The sequence below is a fragment of the Sphaerodactylus townsendi genome, linkage group LG11 (assembly GCF_021028975.2).
Source record: "Sphaerodactylus townsendi isolate TG3544 linkage group LG11, MPM_Stown_v2.3, whole genome shotgun sequence".
Classification (NCBI taxonomy): domain Eukaryota; kingdom Metazoa; phylum Chordata; class Lepidosauria; order Squamata; family Sphaerodactylidae; genus Sphaerodactylus; species Sphaerodactylus townsendi.
The window spans coordinates 7,846,330-7,865,765 of NC_059435.1; the positions used below are offsets into that span (position 1 = coordinate 7,846,330).

The 19,436-nt window shown below is 43.2% G+C and overlaps 1 protein-coding gene across 1 annotated transcript in view; it reads left to right on the forward strand.

Moving 5' to 3' along the window:
* Positions 1-19,436, forward strand: part of RECK (reversion inducing cysteine rich protein with kazal motifs) — a 57,909-nt gene that overhangs the window by 643 nt on the left and 37,830 nt on the right. Inside the window, exons 3-6 of the mRNA XM_048510420.1 lie at positions 5,322-5,380; positions 12,395-12,469; positions 15,103-15,139; positions 17,854-17,939. Coding sequence (XP_048366377.1) covers positions 5,322-5,380; positions 12,395-12,469; positions 15,103-15,139; positions 17,854-17,939 — 257 coding nt within the window. The remainder of the gene's footprint in view (positions 1-5,321; positions 5,381-12,394; positions 12,470-15,102; positions 15,140-17,853; positions 17,940-19,436) is intronic.

The window sequence follows — 19,436 nt, forward strand, 5'->3', positions numbered from 1 at the left end:
TGAGGGCGCTTTTAAATCGCCCTGAATACGTTTGTATTTGACGTCTGAAGAAGCAGTGCCAAAGGGCGCCGGAGGGGGGGGGGGTTAAGTCTTCTTTGCCCCCCCCCATATTACAAAGAAAACTTCGGGGGGGGGGCCTTGACGCTTTTTCTCCAGATGTCAAATGCAGATGTTAAAATCTGTATTCCGTTCACTTTCCGTGAGGTGAGGGCAGAACGAGGAGCCTCAGGCGAGAGTCCGTGCGGGGGGGCACGCCTTTTAGGCCCGGCTTTGTCTCCCCCTCAGGCTGCCCGTCCTGGAGAAAAGCTGCCCGGCTTGGGGGTCGACACAAGCCCCGGTTTTCCTGGCGCGTCCAGGGAGTCCTTCCAGCACCGCCTCAGAGGCGGAGGCAAAAGACGCCCTCGGCGCCTGTGCAGTTTTCCCGGCTCTTGAGGAGGGTCCGGGCCGCGACCCCCTCCCCTCCCCTCCCCCGTAGTTAGTAACCAGCCAGGAGTAAAATTGGGTGCGGAGTTGAGGATGCCTCGGTGTTGTCTCTCTGCACGCAAGGGCGCTTCTTTGCTTCCCCGCCCCATGAAGGGATCACTTTTTTAGATTCTTCTGGGACGGGCTGTTAGCTTGTGTGCCGTTTTGGCTGGAGATTACCGGCAGTTTGGCCTTTTTATTTCAAGGAATGATCATAACCAATGATAGAGGTTGTCAGAAACACGAACTGGGAAGATCTCTTTTGTGTGCAACAAAAAAGGTTTCTGAGGCATTAGCAGAGTAGAGATCCTAGGGATCTGAAAAGTAAGGATAATTCTTTGCCTGGTTCAGGTTGCCAAGGGGCTTTATTTTATTTATTTTTATTTATTTATATATTGGATTTTAAACCGCCCATCCCCAAAGGGCTCTTTACCGATTGTCTGTCTGTCTGTCTGTCTATCTGTCTATCTGTCTGTCTATCTATCTATCTATCTATCTATCTATCTATCTATCTATCTATCTATCTATCTATCTATCTATCTATCTATCTATCTATCTATCTATCTATCTATCTATCTATCTATCTATCTATGCTTTTAACACTAAATGTATTCTTTTAAAAATATATATTAAAAATGTGCTAATTTGCAACAAGTCAAAATTGTAAGCCTGCATAAACAGCCGGCCAAAATTGGCCAGAAGTGGTCAGGAGGGTCTGTTCAAAAATGTCTTAAAATAAGCTGTATTGTAGTGCAGACTTCAGAGAGTTAATACCACAGTATTGCTCTCTCCGTGTTTGCAAACATGTTAATAAACCTAGCTTGCTATTAGCCAACTTAGTCTAAAGTTTTCAATGAGTAAAAACTTCCATAACACTCACTCACTCTCTCTCTCTCTCTCTCTCTCTCTCTCTCTCTCTCTCTCTATCTAATCTATCATCTTTTGTATACAAAAAGATTTCTGATGCAGCAGTAGTGTAGAGATCCTAGGGATATGAAAAGTAAGGATAATTCTTTGTGCCTGGTTCAGGTTGTCTGTTGCCAAGAGGCTTTACTGATTTTAAATCAATTGAATCTGTCTGTCTGTCTGTCGATATAGATATATATGGACACATCCACACACACTGCACACTAAAGATATCCATAGGTCCCTGTATATGTGTTGTGATCAAAGTATATAATATAATATTAAGTTAAGCAAAAAATGGAAGTAAGGCCAATATAAACACAATATTAAGATATTATTAGGACTCTAGAAATACATGGGAGGTACTATAGCTTGATTCGTAAATCTCATTCTTTTCTCATACCAAATCCAAAGCAAAACAGGTTGTTACAAATTGTTACAAATTTACTTTGACCAAGTTTTCCCTGACCACCAATGTATATTTATAAAGTAAGATCTTATCTTTGTGATTCCAAAGCAAAATCTATCTAGCCACTGTGTTTATTTTTTATTTTATTTTATTTATTTATTGGCCTTATAAACTGTCCTCCCTAGGGGCTCTATTTCCATCCTTGAGCTAATGCCATTCTTGCTGCAATAGTGAAATTTCTCACTAACAGAATTTTTAAAAACGTTCCAGTGCATCTTCACAGCTTCTGCCTCGTTCCACATGGGACTGCGCATGTGCAGACCAGCTGCAGAGATGAAAGATATAAAGATTTAAACCACCAAAGTTATGTCTAATGCATAACTTGTAATACAATTTCTTTATGAATCATATTTCAGAATCTTTGAAGTAACTCATATTTGCCACCACATATGCTGCAGAATAATACCTATCTTGCCCTATTTACAAAACAGACTTGATTCATCAGATATTTTTACCAGTGTAACCTGGGTAAAATATTACTGGAAATATATTTTCAGGTGATTTCTCTGATCCCACCATTAAGGGAACTTTTAAATACTGGAGATTTATACTCCAATGTATTTCATCCAGTTCTTGAGTGCTAGAATAAACCTTGGTCGTAAGATCTTGGGTTAGTTACTTTGATGTACTAAAAGTTGTTCAGATTTGTTCAGAGGTCTAAAATATATAACTGGTTCTATGTATATATGATCTGAATACCATGCCTACATTGAAAATTAGCATTTCTTACTTTATTGTGTGGACTTTTGGGAAGATATTAGGTTAAATTAGTCTTTTCATCAGCGAGGCTTACTTCTATAAAAAAATGTTCAGAAGCTGACAGTTATTCACATTTTCTTCTAATTGGAATGGATATATGAGCTTTAGAAAAAGAGACTGTAAAGCATTTCCTATGCTACACTAATAAGGCTCCATGTTTTAGCCCATGTTTAAATCAAGGAGAAAACTGATCCTTTTTAGGGTCAGGATCTACTTCTGTACTAATGTTTCACTTTGTCCCAAAATTTCCCCCTATATGGTACATAATTTGACACAAATGATTGTGAAATTGTAAGTGCTTTTGGGGTTGTTTGAAGCTGTTTATATTTTCTTGCATTTCTTCGATGTAACCATATCCCTTTTTGGTAGTTTTTGTAGTGGAAAAGAGGCACTCCCTGTTTTCAGCATTAAAAATGTAGATACACTAGAGACCAGACCTCTAGGTTTATCAAGTCTACCTCCTTTTTAAATCTATTTATAGGTGCATTTGAAAACTGCTCAAGCAGTATACTGTTCTGGATTCTAGTTTTTTAGTTAGCATACGATTCTAGTTTCTGAGTCAACTGTCAGAACGTTTTGCATGATTGTTGTAGCTGTGAGCAGTGTGTGTGCTGACAGCCAGTGTGGTATAGTGGTTAAGGTGTTGGACTCGGAGATTCAAATCCCCATTCTGCACTAGGGAAGCTTGCTGGCTGACCTTGGGCCAGTAACATTCCTAGCCCTGACTCTGGCTAGTATTTGTCTGGGAGTCCTCCAAGGAGGCAGAGGCAGGCAATGCCAAACCACTTCTGAAGTCTCTTGCCTTGAAAACCCCGAGGGGTCGCCATGAGTCAGCTGTGATTTTGGTGGTAAAAATAAAAGGTCAATGTAATCATTCTAGTTCATTTGTCTCCGTAAGGTGGTTCATTGTAATGTTTTTCTTGTTAATTGTGTACAACTGTACTGTCAACCTCAGATCAGTGCTCTTAAGCATCCTCAACTCTGTGCCGGCTTGTGCATTCAGAACTGAAAGTTTACTGAAGCCTATTTAAAGTAAACCTCTATTGGCATGTAGCTGCAGCATGGGGGCAATCCCAGTGGTGGGATCCAAAAATTTTAGTAACAGGTTCCCCTGGTGGTGGGATTCAAACTGTGGCATAGCGCCAATGGGGCTGGGCGGGGCACAATGGGGGCGTGGCCGGGCATTCCGGGGGCGGGGCACTCCTGGGCAGGGCTGTGGCAAAGGATGCACAGGTGTCTTGGGTGGGAAACGAATGCACGCAGGTTCAGGCTGCCACGCATGCCAGTGTACCTCCTGCTAGACTGCTTCAAGGTCTGCAAACTACTGCTGAGAGGAGGGGCAAAAAATCACATGGCAAAATCACCAATTAGTAACCCCCTCTAGTCACCTACTCTCAGCAACCTGTGAGAACTGGCTGGATCCCACCTCTGGGCAATCCGCTGTGGTGTGAGGGGTGGGGCCCTGACAGATACGACACTGGCAGCCAATCAGGGCTAGGGGAATGGAGATGGAGTTAAGCCACTGAACCAGCCCAAGAGAGGAAAGGGGCAGGACTAGGCAGATGAGCACTCTCCCCTGCCCCATCACCTTAAAAGGACCATAGGAGAACTTGGAGATCCCCTTGAGTGGCAGCCCAGCTCCAAAATACAGAGATCTGTTCTCCCAGAGACCACAGCTGATTTGGAGAGTTGACTCAATCTCAGTGCATTCCGCCAAGCGCCCTGCCCCTCTCATGCTCCATCCCCCAAATCCTCAAGAGCATACCCAGTCCCAGAGGGCACAAGGAACTAATATGCCAGGCCCACCCTCTAAACTGCCCCCTTTTATGCTGGTGCAGCACACTGCTGTGCCAGTGTGCAAAAGTGCAGTTGTGCTGCTTTGCAGTGGCAGAAATAGTCCTTACGCAGGTGTATTTCCCAGATATGCCAGCATAGGGGTAGTCCACCTTCTGCGCCCCTTCAGCTTCCCCTCCAGGATTCTGCTGTTAGAGTAGCTGTAATATCTTTTTAATGTCCATTAATATTCTTTCTCACTTTCCTCATAGATCTTATCTTTGTTTGTTCTTAACTTCTTATTTGAAATTGATGAATTGGGTCTCTTTTATTTTCTATATTCCTTTTTGTATTGACTTTATATAGGTACCTTACATTTTTAAACCATTTTTTTGTTTTAAAAAAAAAGAATAAAAAAAGATTATTGTTAATTGTTTTATAAGGTGCTATGTGGAAGTTATGGAGTTATAAGGAGCACATAGCAACTTTGCAGCAGTTGAAATGCCAACATACCGGTAATCAATTAGAACAAAATGAAACGCTATCTATACTTTTAAGTAAGGAGGGGTAGGGGCAGACATGCACTTAGTAGGTTTGTCGTGGTTTGTAATTTACATGTGTAATGCCAGACATTTCCACTGAGTACTTTTGAACCCTGATCCAGTGGTCTGCTGGAAGTCTGGGAAACTGATGTTCATATGGAGTTCTCTTCGTCATTTCAATGGAGGGGCTACTTTGCTTCATTGTCAGTTTTTAACTCTCAGACTTTGTTGCCTGTTGGATTAGTCCTAATACTTCAGCTGAATTAATTGCTCAGCATAGCTGAATTTAAAAATTTCAAAAATGCTTTATGCAGGGGGATTACAGATTGGAAACTGAAAATGTTTGTGCTTCATCAAAACACTAGGAGAGCACAGGTATCTGGTGCTGATATGCTTATTTTTCCTCACAGATGCATCATGTTGTCATCGTGCCAAGGGTAACTTAATGTGTCGTGATGTCTGTGAACAGGTATGTTGGTTCTGAACTTCTGATTCACATACTCATTATCTACGATTATTTGGATCGTCGTGGTGAAAACTGTGGGTTGGATCTAGCCAGTTTTTTCCAATCTCACCCCATTCCTTTTTGTACCTTAGCCCCATTCTACATGGTTTTTGTACATGCATGTCCAATGATTCTTAGGATTGGGTTTTTTTGGTAGTGGAGGGTGATGATCAAACAGGACACCTCCTTCCTTTTTTCACCAGCAGAAAATCTGGTTGGATCCAACCCTTTGTGTAGTACCTCTAATCTGAAAACAACTTTATACAGTTCTTTTAATGTCATCAATACATCCATTGTTGTGAGGAAACTGATTTCATCTTGCAAAGCTATAATTGGTTCACATCAATACGAGTAAAGAGTCACAGCTATTGACATTTCATTATTTGAGAGGAAATTAATTTGTAGATGATCTATTTTTATTTTAGACTTCTTTCATTTTTGCTTTTTACATCCTGCTTCAGGGAAGGTTAAACATTTGCTTGTGGAATATGTTTTTCTTTGTTTGTGTTTAACTGATAATTGTGGACATTTGAGTTAATTCTGTCAAGCTTGGAATTAGTGGTTGATGTGGATGTTAAGAGAGTAATTCTAAGTAGGCCTACTCAGAAATAAGCACCATTTTATTCACTTGGCCTTGGTCCCTGGAAGATGCTGTTAGAAGAAGAACAGTTTGGATTTATATCTGCCCTTTCTCTCCTGCAAGGAGGCTCAAAGGGGCTTACAGTCTCCTTTCCCTCCCCCCTCCACAACAAATGTCCTGTAAGGTGGGTGGGGCTGAGAGAGCTCCAAAAAACTGTGACTAGCCCAAGATCACCCAGCAGGAATGTGTTGAAGTGCACAAGCTAAGCTGGTTCCTCAGATAAGCATCCCCATCTTAAATGGCACAGTGGGGAATCAAACCTGGTTCTGCAGATTAGAATGTACCTGCTCTTAACCACTGCACCATACTGGTTGCTCAGTCTACAAAAGAGCATTATACCAAAGCAAACAAAAAAACAGGACACTGTGCCCTTCTAATTCAGCATGGGGAGAAATGTGCCTCTCAAAACATTACAGTCAACTTCTTTGTCAGTCAGTTACAGCATCTATTCTATCTCTTTTTTTATAGGGCAGTGATATCTGATCCATGATAAATAGCTCTTAGCAGTTGGGATTGAACAGTGGTAGGATAGGTTTTTTTTATTTTTGAATAAAAGATGCTTAGTTAGTTAGGGTTTGGGTCATAAGCTTTGCTCATTGTGAACATTTGACAGACTGTTGAATTGTATTTAAATAGTTTGCCTATGATGTTGATTGTGCAAAAAGCCCATTGGTCATGCACATTCTCGAATTGCTTTTCTTTGGCTTCCCCCCACATGCTTTGACCATACCTCCCCTCTGTTTCCATCTTCATCACATTCTGTGAGTGGTGAACTTTCAGATCAGTGGTGTCTCAGTTTGTTCTTCATGACTGCCTGACCTGTTGTTCATTAATAAAATGACAGAAGCTGTCTGAATTAGGGAAAATTTGGGCGTGTGCATCTTTCCAGTGCTTTGAAACATCTGCCCCCCTCTCCAGTACCATTTTTGGCTCAAAGGATAAACAACTTACAAAACAGTTTCTCTTTTAGAGATGAACTTTCCATACCTACGAACCTTTCTGTGTATAAGACCAGCAGATATGAAGGCAGGAAGCCAGCAGGGGAATGGGGGCTTGCCAGTGTTTTGCACTGAGTGTCACATGTATGACTATCTGCCACTAGGCCAGAAGTCGTGGGTGTGCCCTCGCTGCAATGAGCTCCTGGCACTCAAGGTACGTGTCCGTTCTCTTGAAGCCAAGGTGGCAGACCTGGAGAAGCTGAGAGAGGCAGAGAGGGCAACAAACAAGGCTTTCAGGGACCTAGCAGCCGGGTCCCACTCCCAAGGTGACATCTCTTCAGATGTCATGGAGAATGAGAGTCTGGGTGACAGAGGGTGCCAGTCTGAGGTGGGGGAAGATGTTCCCTTAGATGGGACCCCTTCCTTAGCTGGTGGTCAGATATCCTCTCGCACTGAGGATACCCCTCGGGGAGGTGGGGGGCTCCTTGTAGTGGGTGATTCGATCATCAGGAATATAGAGAGTTGGGTTTGTGACAGGCGTGATGACCGCATGGTGACTTGCCTGCCTGGTGCGAAGGTTATGGATGTCACGCCACGCCTAGATAGGCTGTTAGACAGTGCTGGGGTGGAGTCAGCAGTTGTGGTCCACATTGGTACCAATGACATTGGGAAATGTAGCGAAGGGAGGTTCTGGAAGCTAAATTTAGGCTGCTAGGAAAAAAGGTTAAAATCCAGGACCCCCAAGGTGGCATTCTCTGAAATGCTACCTGTTCCATCGCCAAGAAAGCGAAGCTAGGCAAGCGGAGATACAGGGTCTCAATGCGTGGATGAGAAGGTGGTGCAAGGCAGAGGGTTTCAGATTTGTCAGGAACTAGGGAACCTTTTGGGATAAGGCAGGCCTGTACAAAAGGGACTGGCTTCATCTTAACCAAAGAGGAACCAGGCTGCTGGCGCTCAACATTAAAAAGGTGGCAGAACAGCTTTTAAACTGATCCCTGGGGGAAAGCCGACAGGAGCTGAGGTGACTTCGGTTCGGAATACAGAGTCCATGGGGATGCAGACAGAGAAGGAGGTTTTTTAAATCAACCACATACAAGTGAGGAACATAGCAATGGGATAAGTGATAGTGTCTACAAAAGGCTAGAGGGCAAAACACATAAATCCCAGGTTAGGGACAGAGACAGAGTATACATGTGTCTCTATGCTAATAGTAGAAGCATTCGACCTAAAATGGGGGGAGCTGGAGTACAGAGTTTTGAAGGAGGACATTGATATAGTGGGCATCACAGAGACATGGTGGAATGAGGAGAACCAGTGGGATGCTGTTATCCCAGGTTACAGGCTCTACAGGAAGGATAGGACAGGGCGTATTGGGGGTGGGGTGGCCCTCTACATCAAAGAGAGCATAGTGTCACATAAAATAGACAATGCAGGGGGAGCTGATTCCTCTACAGAAGCACTGTGGATATCAATACCAGGGGTGAAGCATAGTTTAACATTAGGAATATATTATCGTCCCCCTGACCAAAGCGCACAAGAGGATTCTGAGATGGAAAAAGAAATTAGAGAGGCCAACAAAAGCAAAAAATGTCGTGGTAATGGGCGATTTTAACTATCCCCATATAAACTGGAAAAAATGCATGTTCAGGTCATAGTAAGGAGAGAACATTCCTGGATATGCTAAATGACTGTGGCTTAGAGCAGATGGTTGTAGAACCAACCAGGGGAGATGTGATCCTAGATCTAATTCTATGTGGGACCCAGGACCTGGTGCGGGAAGTCAGTGTTGTTGAGCCGATAGGGAACAGCGACCACAATGCTGTCAGATTCAGTATCTCTGCATGCGAACAAGTGACAACTACTAATGTAGTTACATTTGCCTTCAGAAAGGGAAATTTCTCAAAGATGAGGGGGATAGTGCGCAGGAAGCTGAAAGGAAAAATCAAGAGAGTCAAAAATGTCCAAGATGCTTGGAGGTTATTTAAAAACACAGTCTTAAAAGCTCAGCTGGAATGTGTTCCACAGGTTAGAAAAGGCAGCACCCAGTCCAAAAGAAAGCCACCATGGTTAACAAGGGACGTTGAGGAAATTATTAGGAAAAAAAAGATGTCTTTAGAAAATGGAAGTCCAACTTAACTGATAAAGAATACCAGAGAGAACACAAATGGTGGCAAAAGAGAAGCAAGTTAGCTGTAAGGGAGGCAAAAAAAAGGATTATGAGGAACGCATGGCTGTGAACATCAAAACCAGCAACAAACAGTTCTTCAAGTACATCAAAAGCAGGAAGCCAGCAAGGGAAGCGGTAGGCCCGTTAGATGACAAAGGAACAAAGGGTGTGCTAAAAGATGACAGGGAGATTGCAGAAAAGCTGAATGAATTCTTTGCATCTGTCTTCACCCAAGAGGAGGTGAGGAAAATTCCTGCACCTGAACCAAGCTTCTTAGGAGGCGAATCCGAGGAACTAACGAAGATAGTGGTAGACGAGAAAGAAGTTCTGGCAGCCATTGATAAACTAAATGCTACCAAATCCCCTGGCCCAGATTGCATTCACCCAAGAGTTCTTAAAGAGCTCAAGCATGAAATTGCTGATGTTCTCACTTTAATATGCAACTTATCCTTGAAATCAGGCTCCATCCCTGAAGACTGGAAGATGGCCAATGTCACACCAATCTTTAAGAAAGGATCTAGGGGGGACCCGGGAAATTACAGGCCAGTCAGTTTGACATCTGTTCCTGGTAAATTAGTAGAATCTGTCATTAAAGATAAAATTATAAAACATGTAGAAAAGCAAGACCTGCTGAGAAAGAGTCAGCATGGCTTTTGCAGAGGCAAGTCCTGTCTTACAAACTTACTAGAGTTCTTTGAGGATGTAAATAGGCATGTGGATAAGTGGACATTGTCTACTTGGATTTCCAAAAGGCTTTTGACAAAGTTCCTCACCAGAGACTGTTGAGAAAACTCAGCAATGAAGGAATAAGAGGGGAAGTCCTCCTATGGATTAAAAACTGGTTGAGAAACAGGAAGCAAAGAGTGGGTGTAAATGGGAAATTCTCACAATGGAGAGATGTGGGGAGGGGTGTCCCCCAAGGATCCGTATTGGGACCAGTGCTCTTTAACCTATTCATAAATGAACGGGAAGTAGGGGGGATTAGCGTGGTGGCCAAGTTTGCAGATGATACCAAATTATGTAGGGTGGTGAGAACCACAAAGGATTGCGAGGAGCTCCAAGCGGACCTTGATAAATTAGGTGAGTGGGCTAAGAAATGGCAAATGCAGTTCAATGTAGCAAAATGTAAAGTGATGCACATAGGGGCAAAAAATCCAAACTTCACATACACGCTACAGGGGTCAGTGCTATCAGTCACAGACCAGGACAGGGATTTGGGCGTCTTAGTTGATAGTTCCATGGGAATGTCAACTCAATGTATGGCAGCTGTGAAAAAGGCAAACTCTATGCTGGGGATAATTAGGAAAGGAATTGATAATAAAACTGCAAAGATTGTCATGCCCTTATATAAAACACACGCGGGTGCGACCGCACTGGAGTACTGTGTTCAGTTCTGGTCACCACATCTCAAAAAGGATATTGAAGAGATTGAAAAAGTGCAGAGAAGGGCAACGAGGATGATTGAGGGACTGGAGCACCTTCCTTATGAGAAAAGGCTGCAGCGTTTGGGACTCTTTAGTTTGGAGAGGAGACGTCTGAGGGGGGATATGATTGAAGTCTATAAAATTATGCATGGGGTAGAAAATGTTGACAGAGAGAAATTTTTCTCTCTTTCTCACAATACTAGAACCAGGGGGCATTCATTGAAAATGCTGGGGGGAAGAATTAGAACTAATAAAAGGAAACACTTCTTCACGCAACGTGTGATTGGTGTTTGGAATATGCTTCCACAGGAGGTGGTGATGGCCACTAACCTGGATAGCTTTAAAAGGGGCTTGGACAGATTTATGGAGGAGAAGTCAATTTATGGCTACCAATCTTGATCCTCTTTGATCTGAGATTGCAAATGCCTTAACAGTCCAGGTGCTCGGGAGCAACAGCCGCAGAAGGCCATTGCTTTCACCTCCTGCACGTGAACTCCCAAAGGCACCTGGTGGGCCACTGCGAGTAGCAGAGAGCTGGACTAGATGGACTCTGGTCTGATCCAGCTGGCTTGTTCTTATGTTCTTATGTTCTTATGTTCAGTGCAGTCTGGGGTGGGGTGGGGGGCAGTGGTGGCATTCAGCAGGTTCGCACCACTTTGGCTGAACTAGTTGTTAAAATTGTGCTTGTAAACAACTGGTTGTTTAATTATTAGAATCCCACCGCTGGAACCGGTTGTTAAATCATTTGAATCCCACCAGTGGAGGTGGGGGTGGTGACAATTTTGCAGCAGCCAGAGATGATGCCACAGTGCGCAGCAGTGCCGCCTCCAAAGGGGCAGAGTGGGAAGTGTGGGAAACTGCAGAAATTCCCGGCTGCCATGAAACCCCCCATCCACACGTTTAGCTGGTGTAAATCTATGCCAGCCAAAGGGGTCACTCCTGGGCCGAAAGGTCACCCCTGGGAATGTCCCCAGAATGCCTCCTCCAGCACCACTGTGGACTCTTACAGCAGAGGAACACCAGTGCATTGATAGCTTCCATATTTGGGTGCCACAGAGCGACAAAGTGCCCTGCTGCTGCCTCCCGCTAGTATATTAGCCCCTTTTGCCAGTGTAAGAGGCATTCGTTGGCACACCCTCATACTGCCTCCATACAACTCTTTCAGATTGCACCGTAAGACTTTTTAAAAATTTATTTATTTATTTATTTATTTATTGTTTAGTCTTATATATCGCCCTATCCCTGAAGAGCTCTGGGCGGTGCACAACAAAATCAAATCATAATACAACTAAACACAAGCAAGATTAAACAATTAAACTTCCATATAAATAAATTACCAATCCCTTTTTAAAAACAGCGGTTAATACAGATTTAAAATCAAATTCAAATGTCAGATTTCAAAAATTCAAAGGCACCCCATAAGCCCATTATTAAAAACCCTCCCCAACGGGAAGACTGCTAGCTCCGTCAATAAGGTATAAATATAGTCCTAAATATTCTGACCTCATTTATTTCATTTATGTAGAAAAACATAACTCTGTTTAGGATTACACTGTGAATTTTATATGCCAATAGTACTATGTTTGATATGCTGACTGAGTTATGAATGATGTATTTTATGTTTGAAAACTGTGAGGAAAGTTTGAACTTAATAGGAAAGTAAGTGTTTGGAAGCAAATTACATTTATATTGTGGGATTTCGATGCAAATGGGTTTTTGAGAGAGTGCTTAAGAGCATAGTGTACTTAAAATTTATAATTGTATTTTTATAATTATACAATATTTCTTTTAAAAATACTTTGGCTACAGATATTGGCATCTAAGAGTCATTCACATTTGAAACACCTTTTACAACGTGCACCTGAATATTGTCCAGAATCAATGGTATGTATAATTGCATTGATGAAAATGAAAGGTTGAATCGTGTTTAGTAAAATAAGATATTGAGGGCACAACTAGTTGAGATGTCTTGACATCACTTTTACTTAAAGTGTGTACAGGGCACTCTGTTCAGAACTGTACCCATAGTCTCTCTCTCTCTCTCTCTCTCTCTCTCTCTCTCTCTCTCTCTCTCTCTCTCTCTCTCTGTGTGTGTGTGTGTGTATGTGTGTGTGACCTCTTTCCCTCCCACTCACTGTTCACAATTTAGATCCTGCAGCTGCTATTTACTCCCATAGGGAAAACATTTATGCTTTCCCAGATACCATCATGGGAGTGGAAGGGTTATTTTGATTGGAAAATGTTTCATTGGGGAAAAAGTAAAAAAGTCATCATCTGCAGCACACATTCCTCCCAGGTGGCTATGAAATAAAATCAAAGATGTTTGGAGATCTGATGATACATCTCAACCTTTTGTCTAGTTGTGACCTGCGTTGTGTTTGGATAAAATGGAGGGGAGGAGGAAGGCATCAGCGACTTTGGGTTTCCATTGGAGAGAACCCCAGCGTAGTAAATGAATGAATGAATGACTACATCTATGTGTTTTAATTATTAATTATTTCCTCTGTGGGTGAAGTATTGTGAAATATTTGTATCTCTACATTGTTCTCTCTGGATGCATGAGCTAAACACAAAAGTCTCAGACTTGTGATAAAACTTTGGACTTGCCATTTTTATGCCTCCATTGTCCCGTATTTGTTGTCATTATTTTTTCTACGTTGCTGCCTGCCTGGCATCTTTTCTTTTTTGGCAAGCATTCTGGTATACAGCAGGAGCTCTTAAGCCCCTTCTGCACACCCAGCAATGGGTTAATGAAACCCGTTTCTGCGCTGCCGCCATTTGCACAGCAGCTACAGAAGCCGGCCGGAATCACTGGGATCCCAAGGGCTGAAGGCAGTATGGTTCGCACAGAAATTCTGTGTTTCTGTGCGAACCATGCAGCTGAGATCCCCACCCCCCCCCTGCAAGAATCCTCTCCTTCTACCTGCGTGGCAAGGATAGTATCCACTCTAATGGCAGCTGCCTGTGCAATCATAATGGTGGAGGGATGGTGTAACAAACTGAGTCCATTCAATAGAATCTTCTTGAAAGCAGAAATATTTTTATTAATATGGCTAGATCGGTCGTAGTCCTTGAGAGAACTGAATATCAAAAGTACAGACAGACATTTAGGGAACTTCGGTCCAGCCTCCTCCGATACTTTCACACGCAAGGCCAGACCAGTCTGGGAAGAGCGCCAAGCAAAAGATAGCGCAAACTGAAACAGTACAAAAAGGTGCTAGAAAAAAACCCTTCACATTCCAATCCCCTCTTTACAGATGGAGATTGAACACTCCTGCTTGCCATTGTTTGCACAGGCAAGCAGGAAGTGTTTGCAATCCAGGTTTAATGAAAAAATTCACAAAATTAGGGAGTTTCATTAAGCCTGGGTTCTGACCGTTACAACGGGTTAGCAGCATTTTGGGGGTGAGTTCTGTGCAAACCCCCCTCCCCCAACATTTTTTAAAAGGGGCCCAACCCGGTTTAATTGACTTGTGCAGAATGGGCCTTACAGAAGTGGCAGGCATTTGGTTTTAATAGCTCTTGTCCTTAGAAAGTTCAAGATCTCCTTCCTCCTCAACACCGCTGGGGTTACTTCAGTCATCACTCTCATTGCTGTGCTACTACTGCTTGTTGAGTCTTCCTGACTCAACCAGATGCTGAGCCACTTGCTGTGTGCCAGTTTGCAGTTACTGGACAGAAAATGGGAGGCCTGAAGGAAGGCCACAAGGGCCTTGAATGGATAGGCATGAAGAGCAACTGAGCTGGGGGGTAGAGAAAATGGAGCTGCTGAACACCCGATAGCATGCTAAAGCTGGGATTTCTCTGGTGGGTCAGTTTTAATAACCAAATGCAAACAAGACAATTCATTCCAAGCTTGCATTTCTTACATAATTTTACTTCTGGATCATTTGTCACATAGCTGTTCTTGGAATCAATTTCCATTTGTCTATCTTTTGTGAACTATGGCATCTAGAAGTGAATAGAAGTTCTGTAGATGGTGTCTACTTGACGGCTGCTTACTATTTGTGTTAGAACATCTGAAGCATTTAAGAGGGCTAATCTGCAGTGCAGAAATACTTCCATTTTTATTCTAAATGTCTAACCTCACTCTGTTTACTACTGAGCAATCCCCTGTTAGTGGGCTGTTATCAGCATATATATATACCAATTGCTCAATGAGTATGTGTCTGTGGAGCCTTGGAACTGGAGGATCTTCCCCATTATGTCTTGCCCAGCACAGACGAAATCATTTATCTTTTATCTGATGAAGTTCACTGTCGCCTACATGATTTTATTGTAGGCATTGGCAGCCAAGAAAATTTGTGCTTAATTCTCATCTTGATGCAATTTATGTTATGCCCCAGTTCTGACAATTTTAAAAACTGTTTTTAATCTTGCTTTGTTTTCTTTTATTGTTACATTTATTTCTGCCTGGCTAAGGGTTTTGTGGGGGAGGGTGGATTATAGTGTTATGGCCTTTGGCCTTACACGATAAATTTGACCTACCTACCTACTGAGCAATTTCTTTTTTTCAGGGTGAGGTTTGGAGCTGTATAAATTCTTCATTGCCAGGTAACGTGCTACTCTGAATTATTAAAATGTACTCATTGGCTCATCTGTATGTACAGAATTGGAGTCCTCTTTCATTCCTGGTTTATTCCTCTCTTTCCTGGTTGTCTCTATGCCAGTGTTTTCCAACCTTTTCGACGTCACGATACCCTTGACCTCACTCTTCATATCTCACGGTACCCCTGCCATCCTTCCCCACCTTCCCCTCCCAGTTCCCCTGCTTGCCACCCCCCACCTTCCCCTCTCAGGGTGAAGGGAAGCGTGGGGGTGGGGGTGGGAAGTGGGTGCTGACCTTGCGGCAGGCCCTGCCCCCTGGACCAGCTCCATATCCTTACTGGTGCCGGCAGCATTACCACAGTACCCCTGGGACATGCTCACGGCACCCCAGGGTACCACGGAACCCTGGTTGGGAATTGCTGCTCTATGCTGTACATGCATGCTTGCTTGTGCATTTCCTGTGGAGGCCCAAAAGGCTCTTTCCTGCTCAAGGCCCACAAGCTACTTATATAAAGATTGAGTGTTTTCAGTCGTCAAAGAAAAAGTTTATTATATCTATTCACTTTCTTTAGTACATACTTAACTTGCTTATATTAGCTTCAGCAGGAGACATGTTTCTGTGGATAAAATCCCCCCATATCCCCCAAACAGCTAGAATGTTCTGTTAAAGACACCAGGAGATGTCAAAAATGTAGTCCTTGTGGTTAATTTCTCACATAGATGTTAATTCCTTTTTCATCACAAGACTCTCACATCTCATGCAATTTTGCCCTACTTTTGTTTGAGAGATACAGGAATGGTAGCATTTGACTCTGTCCTGCCTCCCGCAGTGTACAGTGGCTTGTTTGCCTTCATTCACAAAGTACAAGCATTATGTTTGCCTCTCTGTGAGGCAGACTCACTAACACAGTGTACTTCTGTCTGTGTGTGGGGAGAGAGAGATTTAGCCTATGCTTCACCCCAACAAGTTTGCCTCCCTGAGAATACAAGCAAAGGAGCAGCAGTGGCATAGGAGGTTAAGAGCTCGTGTATCTAATCTGGAGGAACCGGGTTTGATTCTCTGCTCTGCCGCCTGAGCTGTGGAGGCTTATATGGGACATTCAGATTAGCCTCTGCACTCCCACACATGCCAGCTGGGTGACCTTGGGCTAGTCACAGCTTCTCGGAGCTCTCTCAGCCCCACCTACCTCACAGGGTGTTTGTTATGAGGGGGGAAGGGCAAGGAGATTGTAAGCCCCTTTGAGTCTCCTACAGGAGAGAAAGGGGGATATAAATCCAAACTCCTCCTCCTCCTCCTCCTCCTCCTCCTCTTCTTCTTCTTCTTCTTCTTCTTCTTCTTCTTCTTCTTCTTCTTCTTCTTCTTCTTCTTCTTCTTCTTCTTCTTCTTCTTCTTCTTCAGTATTTGTTACTCTCTCCTATAGATGCACTTTTTATTGTAATGAGGGAGGGGGTACAGCTCCTGACTCTGCCCCACCCCATCCCAGCATATCATGCCCTTATTCTAATATTGCAAGAAAACGGTTTGCCCTTACACTATAGAATTTTTTAAAAACCCTCTTCAAGCTACTGGAGACCGAACAGTGATTAGCAGATAGTGGAAGCACTGTGTATAGAGCCTGTTGGGAAATCTTATAGTTTTTATAGCTGGGAAATCCTTTTGTCAGATTGTCTTCTGAGCCACTCTGCTGGGCCTCCTACAGTTCTTGCCCTAGGAAGCTGAAAAGCAGATAACGAGGCATTGGTATTGGTACTTTAATTTATATACCGCTCTCCCCCGAAAGGCTCAGGGCAGTGTACAACATAATATACATCAAACATAGTATAACAACAGCAATAATCAATGGCAAAACAATCAAAGCATAATTGACAAAACATCATAACATTTCAAACAACAATAAGCGACATCAGAAATCCCAGATATCAAATAACAAAACATCGATAATCATAACATAATGGCAAATATAGATGGCGACTTTATGACTAAACTACACACATGACCTAAGAATAAACATTTATCAATGCAGTGTCAGAATAATAAACTGAAGCCTGTAACTAATCTAAACCCAACATCTCATTTGCTCCTACTGTTCCTAACTACTAGCAATATTACATTACATTACCTAAAATACTAAACATATCTAGAAATATAACCTACTTATTAACCCTACCTAAAATACTACCTACTTACTAAATATCACAATGGGGATCAAAGTTCTACAGTAACCTCCCATTATCTCAACATTCAAATTAGCTAAAACTAACTAAAAGGTATCGGGAGACTCCAAAAATAGGCTGCAGGCTCTTCTGCAAGTGTCCGCTGTGAGTGTCCGTTGTAGATGTCCGCCGCCAAAGTCTCTCACCATCGGTGTTGTCCACCATTGATGTTTCACGTCAGTATCTCCCGGGCAGTCCCTGGCCACCAGCCCACCAGCATCAGAATTACAGTAATTTCTGAAACTTTCTGGGAATTAGCAAGTTGTTATTTTTGGCAATTCATATGTCATAGTAAATATATTAAAGAATAGGGGGAATTTAATTTTTCGGGTCCTATTCCTTCATAAGCACACTTGAGCTTGGGTTGAAAGGTCTGAAACCTTCTGTGTTTAATAACAGTTAGAAGAAATTCCTTGGTTGGTTAGTGCTCCCTTTTGTGAAGTCTGTTACTGAGTATAGCACTATAAAATACACAGCTGGAACATGTTTGTAATTTTTCTTTGTAGGTGTTTTGAAGAAATCCCATGGCTGGGTTGGCTTAGGTTGCTGTGAGTTAGCTATTGTTGTAGAATGTCGACAAGCTTGCAAACAGGTAAGATTTTCTTTGCGTTACTGATATGAGAAAAGGCAGGCATTTGATGACCTATATATCCACTCAGTTTCTTTCATGTATTTATGTTGTGTTAGAAGACACAGGATTTATCAGCGTCATTTTCCATTTTCCCATCTGCGACTGAGAGATTCTTATGTCGGTTTGTACACATACTTTTTAATGCTCACTTTTTCAAGAAAGGGAGTTTTGTGGGTATTGACAAGTAGTGCTACAAGAAGGCAAGGATGGTCATGTAGATATTTTTAACACGTGCTTTGAATAAACGACTCAGCGTTCTAGCATTTTTAGCATGTCCCAGAGCCTCACATCAGTGCACTTTCCACCTGTCGCCATTTTTGTTGAAGAGCTATAAAGGAAAGATGTAGTTCCACAAAAAAGAGCTGGAGACTAAGCCCCACCCACAAGCCGTGGGTGGGGGGCAAATCCGCTCTTGGGAGTGGCCCACCGCCATGCTGATGGATTTGCCCTCCCAGGGCACTTACCCTGGCAGAGGGGTGATCCTGCTGGCGATGGCCACCGCGGCCCCCCACGCAGTGCTGGAACGCAGTGATGAACACTGCACCAGTGTCCCAGGGCCCCTGCCAGTGTAGCTAGGGTGAGCCACGTTAGTCAACTCCCTCCTGGCTTTTGCTGGCTTTATGCTGGTGGGCCGTTCCTTAGACTTAAGCCACCCTTTTAGGTGGCATAGGTCTATTGAGGCCTGTAGATGCTTCTCAGTGGTGGAGAGGCTCTTTTCAAGCCTCCCCACCGGGAAGCCTCTGGGGGCAGCAGCGGGGCACAGGCACAGCGCCATAGCTGGGCACCCTGCTGTTTGAATGGGGCTGCCTGACTGCAATCCTAAGGACAGTTTCCAGGGAGTAAGAAGAAGAAGAGTTTGGATTTATATCCCCCCTTTCTCTCCTGCAGGAGACTCAAAGGGGCTGACAATCTCCTTGCCCTTCCCCCATCCTCACAACAAACACCCTGCGAGGTGGGTGGGGCTGAGAGAGCTCCGAGAAGCTGTGACTAGCCCAAGGTCACCCAGCTGGCGTGTGTGGGAGTGCACAGGCTAATCTGAATTCCCCAGAGCACCACTAAATAAAATAGGAATGACTTCTGAATAGATCGGTTTGTGATTGTTCCCTTATTTTTTTAAGGAAACGAAAGCAGATGCTCGGAGAGACTAGTTCATGGTTGCAGTAGACTTTTCTATGCCCATTCTCATGAAAAGATGAGAGGAAGATGTGAATCAAACGGCCACATCTTCCTGTCCCCCTCCCCCCAAGATCTTCTTTTAAGAAGATCTGGCCTCATCAAAACCATTATTGTCTGCCCCAGTAAACATAGCACTTTGATTAAAACACCTTTTTATTGCTCTGGACAGCTATTAGCAACACTTTCACTTTTCTACAGTTGCACCTGCCATTTTGTAGACTTGTGTGCCCCGAGAAACAAAATGGCAGACGCAATTGTCGGAAAAACTAAAGTGCTGCTAAT